The sequence below is a fragment of the Sinocyclocheilus rhinocerous genome, unplaced genomic scaffold (genome assembly GCF_001515625.1).
Source record: "Sinocyclocheilus rhinocerous isolate Xijiao unplaced genomic scaffold, SAMN03320098_v1.1 scaffold1058, whole genome shotgun sequence".
In the NCBI taxonomy this organism is placed as follows: Eukaryota; Metazoa; Chordata; class Actinopteri; order Cypriniformes; family Cyprinidae; genus Sinocyclocheilus; species Sinocyclocheilus rhinocerous.
Window position 1 is genome coordinate 19,102 of NW_015662162.1, and position 10,436 is coordinate 29,537.

The following is a 10,436-nucleotide window of genomic DNA, read 5'->3' on the forward strand; positions in this document are numbered from 1 at the left end:
TTAGGCTATCCATCTAATAGTAGCCTACCAAAATCTTATTAACAGTAGAAGTTAAATCTTACTGTAGTCTTCAAATCTGGGTACTGTCTTATGTTTTAAAATCACAAAGGGAGTTTGGTGCCATCAGGCTAACGTGACAGTCATGCCTCATGCAGCTGTAAGGTTTTCTTTCTCTTTTGTTTTTACTCGCGATCTTTACAACACGCATTACATTACGTATTTCATGGCACACTCGTTTTATGCGTATTTGGCGCCACCTATTGTTGTGGGTGTATTATTGACATGTCAAAGTCTAGACCCTGAATATAAGACGACCGCGTTTTTTCAGATGTATTTCCAAGAAAAAAAACATCGTCTTATATTCGGGTCAATACGGTAATTTAGTTCTTCCGGTTCAAAAAGCAAAGTTGAACCAACGTCATGGAAAGTGACGTATATGCGTTAATCGGGAGTGGTGGTGATTGGCTGCCGTGGCTGGAGAGTATGCGTCTACGTCATCAGTTATCCGAGCTTTTCTCAGTATTATTCATGAGAATGAACTCTTATGATCCAATCACTGCGCTGTATTATGCATGAGGTCGTCTTACAGCAGAGAACTCAAATCAGAAGAACAAGCTTCCACGCTGTCAGTTCATCTCTGTAAACACGACCGTAACAATATTTAATATGTAACAACACGTGGCGCGCGCATGAGAGAGCAGTTTCTGCGCTAAACGCCGTGACGAGTTTAACAACACTCGCTTTGCAGATCCTAGTTCATATCCGGACTGGAGCAAGCGTGTTTAATTCATATTTTATAGTCTCCAAATATGAACCAGCACTGTATGCGCGCACATATCATTTATTTTTCAAATGAAATATGCGCGAATAAGGGCACTGATACAGCGGTACATCTGATCATGAACGCGATGATGCGACGGAATATTGTGATACACAGCAAACAATGATATATAGACTGAAACTTCAAAGAAGAGTAAACAAAAAGTGACTGCCTTTATTCTTTCTGCTTTAAAGATATTTGAATATTCATTTGTCTGTATAATGAGTGTGTTGTAGGTCTGTGATTTATTGGTTGTTTTCTCCCCTGTTCCCACCCTCTACACTCCCACTTTTCCAGTTTTACACGCCCATTTCTGGAGTCTTTTTCAGATCTAAGGTGTGAAAGACCAGTGCTGAAACAGGGGGGGTTTCATGACGCTTTAATGAAAATACCCGGTAAGGTCACTTACCGATAAGGGCCATTTTAGCAGTGGCAGGTTTCTTCGCAGGAGACGCCACGGGTTTGGAAAGAGTCGCCGCCGGCGTCTTCTGCGCAACCGATGTAGGGGTGGGAGTGGTTGTCGCCGCTGTCTTGCTAGTAGTCATCGTCACGGCAGAAGGGGCAGAGCTCACGAAAACGGGCTCCGTGGAAGGGATGGGTTTGCCAAGTTTGGTGTGCAACTTCACCACCTGAGGAAAAGTTCGATAGCAGGTGCATTTCTACAAAAAGTTTCAAAGACGCAAACAAAGCTACAACACCAAAATACGTCGAAAAGCAAAAGAGCGCTGAAAATGCCAAATGAACCATCATGATATTTAACAGACCTTCTGGTGCTTGGATCCCCGGATGTGCGCGGCGTATGCATCGGCGCCGGTGCACGAGACATCGCACAATTCACAGCGCAGCTGCGTCTGGACACCGCGAGGTCCGTTAGTCACATGACTACCGCTCTTCTGAGCCGCCTCTTTCTTCTTGTGCTTCTGTCCTTCCAGATGTTCTCGATACGTCTGCAGAAGAGCACATGAACACAAGTCAATGAAGAAGTACGTTTGCTACCAATTTCCACTAAATTAGGGCAAGACACTATCGGCAAAAACATTGTTGTTTTTTTTCATAACGTGTTGTTGACTAGCGGTTAAGAAAACATCCAAAATACTTATTTTGTGTACTTTATCTATTTAGATCTATAGATTTCAATTCCAATACATATCTTTAAAGTCAGTATTCTAAAAATGAGTTTTTTTCCCCCTCAGCTTTAGTAGAACTTCCATACACAAATTATTTTCCCATCTATATTCTAAAGATTTTTACTGAGGGGTTTGTTTATATATCATCTTATTCCTACAAAGATGGTAAAATGGAGTGATAAAAAGAGATTTATAAAACGGATAGTTCCGGTCCTTGATTCTGATTGGCTGAGCCACGCTCTAAGCTGTTGTAAATTACTCTACAAACATACACCTTTGTTTACTTCTGTGTGTTGCTCGGCAACCACTTTGTTGGAACCACAACTGATTCTGAGGAACTACATTGTTTGGTGGAAGAATACTGTTTTTATTAATATCATTACACTTTATTTGCTCTGTTTTATTCTGTGAAACCTTACTACGTATATGGACTAACCGTTTTACAAAAGCAATAATCCCCGTGAAGCCGTCGTTTACAGTGAATTTATAACAGGGGGTTTTAGGCACTTCGCTTAGCTGTTATAAATTCACTGTAAACCATGGCTTCTTGGGGGTTATTGCTTTAATCCAGAATCCCTTCTGTAAAACCTTTTGACTGTAATTTGTCAACAAAATGAAACAAGAATTTTGAACCTGGCCTTACAGATTTCTTCTGTGGAAATGCACGCAAATCGGCGCATGTTTAATTAGATAATGCCTCACTTGCATGTTTTAACTTAACATTTTAGAAAACTTGTAATACAAAACAAAGTTTGCATTTCTTAACAAAAAAAAAAAGACAAAAACTAGGGTCCATGTGGATTACTTTGAAGCTGTCTAAATATGGATTTTGAGCCATCAAAAATGGTTGGAACTATATAAAAACTAAACTAACAGATATCACCATACTTCCTCCATTGACTGATAGCTTTAAAAATAGAAAGAAATTTTTCTGAAACGTTGTATAAATATGCAAATGAAATGTTATCTATCTAAACATGCACCAACTTGCATGCATTTCCCAGAAAACACTGTCAGCAACAAGAAAAAACTTCACTTTCACAATGTTTTTAGGAATAAAATGTTGTACAAAACCAGGCGAATGATATATGAACGAAGTTACTTTTAAAAGTAATGCATTACGATATTGCATTACTCCATTAAAAAGTAACTAATTAGTTGCTATTATGGAAAGTAATACATCACGTTTCTTTTGCATTACTTCCTGTCACTTTGGATGGGCTTGCTTATTTGTTTTTTTAATAACAAATAAACCATAACTTATTTTTACAACTGTAAAGGTCCTTTCACACCAAAAGAAGGAAGGAAGTTAACAAAAAAAAAAAAGACAAAAACTAGGGTCCATGTGGATTACTTTGAAGCTGTCTAAATATGGATTTTGAGCCATCAAAAATGGTTGGAACTATATAAAAACTAAACTAACAGATATCACCATACTTCCTCCATTGACTGATAGCTTTAAAAATAGAAAGAAATTTTTCTGAAACGTTGTATAAATATGCAAATGAAATGTTATCTATCTAAACATGCACCAACTTGCATGCATTTCCCAGAAAACACTGTCAGCAACAAGAAAAAACTTCACTTTCACAATGTTTTTAGGAATAAAATGTTGTACAAAACCAGGCGAATGATATATGAACGAAGTTACTTTTAAAAGTAATGCATTACGATATTGCATTACTCCATTAAAAAGTAACTAATTAGTTGCTATTATGGAAAGTAATACATCACGTTTCTTTTGCATTACTTCCTGTCACTTTGGATGGGCTTGCTTATTTGTTTTTTTAATAACAAATAAACCATAACTTATTTTTACAACTGTAAAGGTCCTTTCACACCAAAAGAAGGAAGGAAGTGCCTATGTGCCTATTTCTCTCAACAGAGGGACAGGAGAGGTGTCATTAAATAATGGGAAAACATGCGTTACGTATTTGAAACGTCATTGTACATTTAAAAGTAATGCATGATTTACTATTTACCTGAAAAAAGTAATCTGATTACATAACTTGTGTTACGTCTAATGTGTTACCCCAACACTGCCCCTCAGTAAAATTCTTCAAAATACAGATGGGAATAAGCTTGGTGTAAAGTGCTACTGAAGTAGAGGCAAAAACTCATTTTGAGAAATCGGCCGTTAAAAGATATGAATTGAAATTGAAGTCTACAGACGAAAACAGATCAAATAGATTGGTAACAATAAACTGACACAAAAAACAACCATTCAACTACACATGCGCTTGCTTCCGCTTCATGTAAATGATGCATGCGCGTGCTGATGCATGTGCGTGTTAACATAAGCAACAGCACCATGCGCATGCATTGTTTACATGAAGCGGAAACAAGCGAATGCGTCATGATACTCTCTCCATAACGGCGGCGCGCCACAGCATACAGGAGGAGGAGAAGAATTGTTGAATAAAGTAGTTATTTTTGTTTTCTTTGCGCACAAAAACTATTCTCGTAGCGTCGTAAAATTACGGTTGAACACCTGATGTCACATGGACTGTTTTACCGATGTCCTTGCTATGTTTCTGGACCTTGATCGTGGTAGTTACCTTGCAGTCTATGGGAGGGTCAGACAGCTCTCAGATTCCATCAAAAAAACATATCTTTGTGTTCCGAAGATGAACGAAGGTCTTCCGGGTTTGGAACGACATGAGGGTGAGTAATTAATGACAGAATTTTCATTTTTGGGTGAACTATCCCTTTAAGTTCTCTTCGGCTGAAGAATGAAAGACGATACATCTTGGATGGCCTGAGGTTGAGTAAATAAGGGAAATTTCATTTCTGGGTGAAGTTGAATGTGGATTCAATGCAATTGCTCACCTGCGGACCAGCACAGCTAATCTTGCAGATATCGCAATAGTGCAGCTGTGGCTGTTTAGGTGGCCCTTTGGGTTTCTGGATCTTGTTCTGATGGAAAACGGGTTTCTTGTACGTGTTGACGGTGGGGCTGGTGAGTGCGCCGCTGCCCGTGTTGCTCCAGGAGGAGTTGGCAAGCTGTTTGGGAGGTTGTTGCGTCTGCTGCGGTGGCGGAGGTTGTTGCGGCTGCTGGAGGGGCGGTTGAGGCTGCGCCTGCAGGGGCGCCAACTGCGCCGGCTGGAAGTACGACGCCGTGGATGTGTAACCGCTAGACTCATAGTTGGAATAGCTGAGACCGGCTGAAGCAACAAAGAAAGAGATACCGTTAGACGATACGCCGCCGGCATATTTGTGGTGTATAAATCTGAATCGGCCGCGGCCGTACCGGAGTAGGACGTAGCAGCTGTGGAGTTGTAGGAAGAACTGGGGGTGTAAGTGGATATGGGGGCTGCAGTTTGCTGTACGCTGGTTGACGCCGGGTAGATGGTGTAGCTAGAGGACACAGAGCTCACAGCGGGAGGGGGTTTCAGAGCTGCGACCTGCCTTTGAACAGGCGGCTGACTGTACGGTGTGCTCGTGGGGCTGTAGCCACTTTTCAGCCCTGAAAAGGCAAAGATGTTCTCATTTAAACCTAAAAATTGGAAGCTATAGATGAGCAATATAGCTTGATTTATTTATTTTTTTTTAAGTATACTGATTGCTCTGAAATAGCTTAGATGGGCTGGTTGTTGTTTTTTTTTGTTTTTTCAATCAAACAGTCATTGTACATTCAGAATGTTCAATGCAAGACATAATAAGTTCACATGGTTTCTCACCAAAAGAACATGAATATCTAATTATTGTCATTTATATGCACCACTGTAACAATACATAATACATAATGATCTAAACAAGCAATGCTATTATTTAGATACTACTGTATTGATTAGTATTGTGAATTAGCTTTTATTTTTCATATTTTAAACTTAAATTTTGATTTTTCGATTTAAGTTTTAGTATTTTGTTATGTACAAATGTGTTTGTAATTTTAATTCAATTTTCTTTTTTTATTTCTTTATTTCAAAGTCAACATTTAGCTTTATTTCAGTTTTAGGACTTCATCTTAAACTTATTTTATTTCGCGTTAGTTTCCAAGGCAACATTTCCTAATTTCATTCAAGTTTATAACATTTATTTATATTTTATTTACATTAATGACATTGAAATTCATTAAAATTAATGACAACCATTTTTAATAGCTTTAGTTAACAAAAACTACTGATATACTAAAATGTTTTTAAAAAAATTTAAATACAACACAATAAACCTTTGATTTAGAATTTTAATTTAAACAGTTTGATTTATTGAAACTGATTTTTGAAAATTAATTGAACTTACCAAATTAACGCTTTTGTAGGTTTTTAAAAAACTTGTAGTGCATTAAAATTAGGGATGTGCATCTCATGACTGATACGATACGCATCTCGATGCATAGCCAACGATACGATACATTAAAGATACATATGAAGCAGCTACCGGTGCGATACGATTCACCCCTATTACGATGCAGTGCGATACAAAAACATTGGTAAAATGGTAAAATATCTATGTAGGAAAAGTAATAGATTCATTTATGACAAGAGTGCACCTCAAAAATCTACATCATAACAGAAGTTCTGACCTTTGTCAAAAAAAGTCGTCTTTGTTGCCTTTTTCTCTATCACACTTTAGAAATCATCAGAAATTATATATCAATTGAAAACTTTAAATCTCAAAATTCATCCTTTGAAACCCATTTTAAAATCAAACATTGCATTACCAAGAAAATGGTACATCAATATCATGTTACAAAATGTTTTCGTTCATGAATTATAAAAATGTAAGTTTGGATCGTGCACTTTCACGTCTATGTTCAAAAATGTGAGTGACAGTTAAAGGGTTAAACCGATGCATCGCATCGTTAACTTTTTATGCCGATGCACCGAGCGAATCGGGGAATCTTCCCATCCCTAATTAAAATCATTGCAATAATCACAACATTGGTATAATATTATAATAATTCAATTTAATATTTATATTTAACATAGCTAATATATATATATCACTATTATTTTTTACAAAAATAATAATGCATGACAAATAACATTTAAATATTAATCTATATTACATTTCTAAATCATAATAACTATATGGTTACAGATACTGAAATTTATTTTCAAAATTACGAAGCATTTCTGAATGAGAATTTCAGAAACCAAATTTGAATCTGCATCACCTGCAAGAGTGCCAAAGCTCAACATGTCTGCTGGAAGACCTGGAAACACGTTTACGAAACATGCAAAAACTTAAAGGGATAGCTACCTTTCCCAAAAAATGAAAATAAATCATTTACTCACAAAAGAAGCTCTTTTGAAGAATGTTGGTACCCAAACAGTTTCTGGTTCCCGTGACTTCCGTAGTATTTTTTTCCAGCAACTGTTTGGTTACCGACATTCTTCAAAATATCTTATTTCGTGTTCAACAGAAGATAGAAATTCATACAAGTTTGGAACAACTTGAGGATGAGTAAATAATGACAGAATTTTTGGGTGAACCAAACACAAACTCTCTTTAAAAAACACATTTCATCTTCGATCAATGCGTTTATGTACTTGGCTATTATTGTTACATCTCTAACAGCATTCAAAGCAGACTGAAAGAGAAATCAGCTTCACCTGTCTGGAAGTAGGCCTCGGTCGCGGTTCTCTGCGCAGGTGCGATGCTCGTTTGAAAGTACTGCTTGTTCTCGTAGCTGCTGACCGTTGGTGGTCGACCGTAGCTATAATTCTCCTGTATAACCAATTAAATCGGGAATAAGTAAGTGAGCCCACTTGAGATGCATCATTAATAAGAATGAAGCAAAGAGAAGACTTACCGGTTCAGTCAACACTTGGTAAGTTTGAGGGGTGGTCGTCAGTTGTGGGGATGTTTCGGGCTGCCGGTAGCCGTAGTTCGGGGCGGGATGGGGCTGGTAGGTGGGGTAGGGGGTGGTCACCACGGGACTCGCTGGTTGGGCGGTGGCAGCAGGGTACGGGGCCGTCACCGCATGGGCCACTCCAGGGGTGGGCTGGACGTTATAGCTGCCCGTGGTTGGGTGGGAATATGCAGGAGGCGGCTGGGCGCTGGATGGGAATTTCGGAATTCAGAATTAATGAGGTTTATACTCCCTTCCCTTACGAAAATTAACCATGGTTTTACTACGAATTAGTGCTGTCAAACGATTAATCGCATCCAAAATAAGGTTTCGTTTACATAATATATGAGTGTGTACACTGTGTATTAGGGCTGCACAATAAATCGAAATGGAATCGAGATCGCGATTCGACAGAAGCTGAGATTGACATGCGTATCTTTCAGTGAAGCACGGTTCTGTGATCAGCAGTAAATCTACATCCGAAGGCCAGAGGGCGCTCTCGCGCTGAAACTCCAAATACGCCTCGCAGAAGAAAACCCAGAAAATGCCGGCTTTTTAAACAAAATGCGCATGACAATCGCATTCGATTAATCGTGCAGCCCTACTGTGTATATTTATTATGTATATGTAAATACAAACACATGCATGTATATACTTAAGAAAAATATGTTATGTTTATTTATTAAATATATTTATATATAAAGTATAATAATATAAATATATAAATGTATATACATGTAAATATTTCCAAAACATATACTGTATGTATGTGTAATTATACATAATAAATAAACACAGTACACAAATATATTATGTAAACAAAAACTTTTATTTTGGATGCGATTAATCGTTTGACAGCACTACTACAAATTAAACTAAAAAAACCATGGTTACTATAGTTAATCCATGGTAACCACAAATTAACCATGGTTTTGCTACACTAACCCTACTTTAACCAAGGTATTTGTAGTAAAACTGTGGTTATACAAATGTGACCCTGGACCACAAAACAGTCTTAAGTCGCTGGGGTATATTTGTAGCAATAGCAAAAAACACATTGTATGGGTCAAAATTATATAGAGTTTTCTTTTATGCCAAAAATCATTAGGATATTAAGTAAAGATCATGTTCCATTAATATATTTTGTTAATTTCCTACCGTAAATATATCAAATCTTAATTTTTGATTAGTAATATGCATTGCTAAGAACTTCATTTGGACAACTTTAAAGGCGATTTTCTCAATATTTTGATTTTTTTTTTGCACCCTCAGATTCCAGATTTTCAAATAGTTGTATCTCGGCCAAATATTGTCCTATCCTAACAAACCATACATCAATGGAAAGCTTATTTATTCAGCTTTCAGATGATGTATACATCTCAATTTCGAAAAATTGACCCTTATGACTGGTTTTGTGGTCCAGGGTCACAAATGGTAATCAATACGCCAAAAAAAACATGGTAACTACACTTTTACTTCAATAAAACCATGGTTAATTGTCGTAAGGGTTCCAAGTGTGCAAAATACAATGGTAATAGTATTTACTTTAAAGAATAGGTTACCAAAATACAGAACTTTTTGTAAGCATATGCACATTTTTAATACAGTGCAATGGTAAAGTCACAGAATTATATGGTAAAAGCATAGTACCATATGTTTACCATGGTATAAACATGGTACTACGAATCAATAAGTATGACAGCACCGCGGTATTTATATTAGCACACGGATATTTCCCGCGAACACACGTTTACGATATAATAATAACATGCAAGCATCAATAAACACAAACAGCAGCTCATGAGATCTTTGCGCACTGGCCGTCAGCATCTCGTTTAAATATATGTCGTGGCATCCCGACTGCTGTAAATAAGCGATGTGTTCATGCGCATATGTGTTTGTTTTGTACCTGTACTGCGGGCCGGCAGCGGCAGCTGCATGTGTGAATCCATAATAATTACTGGCCGCCATCATAGAAACTTCAGCAGCAGTAACGGCGGCGGCGTCTCCGGCGATCACGTGACCGACGCGTGTCCGTAACGTCAACGGTCACCTTCGCGCCGCTGCCCCCCGCGGAGCCTCAAAATAAAACCGTTATGATGTAAAGATTCGTTTATATTATACAATTATGTATATTATACACCTATAAATAGTTAACATATGTTTCTATCAGTGGCGTAGGCTACGGTGGTGCTCTGAAATTATGAGAAATACGTTAACTTTAGTGAGTTTTTGATTATTTTTTGATTTATACAAAAACAGAATAAACATCAGGTTTCGCTCTATATTATATTTGTAAACGATGATCAGCTATAACTTTTATTTATCACTTTCTTTTCGTAACTTTACACGTCAAATGCTCTGTAGGTGTCGGGTACGATCTGAAAACATTACAGTTTACTAAAAACCGCCTCAAAAGACCTTTAGTTCAGGTGATTTCAGGTTTAATTTGGACGTGACAAAAAGCCGCGACATTTGAGTGGGTGAGTTTTGATTTAAACTAGGTACTTTTAAAAAATTTCCACCAGTTTGATTCAATCAGACCGATATTCGTAAGAATGGAAGGCAGGATTTATTGCGTGGCGCGATTATCCGCTTATTATTGTTCTAAGTATATTAAAGGCAGGGTATGTGATTTTTCAAAAACACTTTAGAAAACTGATTCGGGCCGAATAGCAAAACAAACTTGTAG

The 10,436-nt window shown here is 37.5% G+C and overlaps 1 protein-coding gene across 1 annotated transcript in view; it reads right to left on the minus strand.

The window, feature by feature from the left end:
* Positions 1-9,749, minus strand: part of LOC107727559 (zinc finger RNA-binding protein-like) — a 28,530-nt gene extending 18,781 nt beyond the window's left edge. The window contains exons 1-7 of the mRNA XM_016537456.1: positions 9,654-9,749; positions 7,706-7,952; positions 7,506-7,620; positions 5,198-5,413; positions 4,777-5,111; positions 1,585-1,767; positions 1,230-1,449 (exon numbers count right to left, since the gene is read on the minus strand). Of these exons, the coding sequence (XP_016392942.1) occupies positions 1,230-1,449; positions 1,585-1,767; positions 4,777-5,111; positions 5,198-5,413; positions 7,506-7,620; positions 7,706-7,952; positions 9,654-9,718 (1,381 nt within the window). The 5' untranslated portion in view covers positions 9,719-9,749. The remainder of the gene's footprint in view (positions 1-1,229; positions 1,450-1,584; positions 1,768-4,776; positions 5,112-5,197; positions 5,414-7,505; positions 7,621-7,705; positions 7,953-9,653) is intronic.
* Positions 9,750-10,436: the final 687 nt, after the last annotated feature.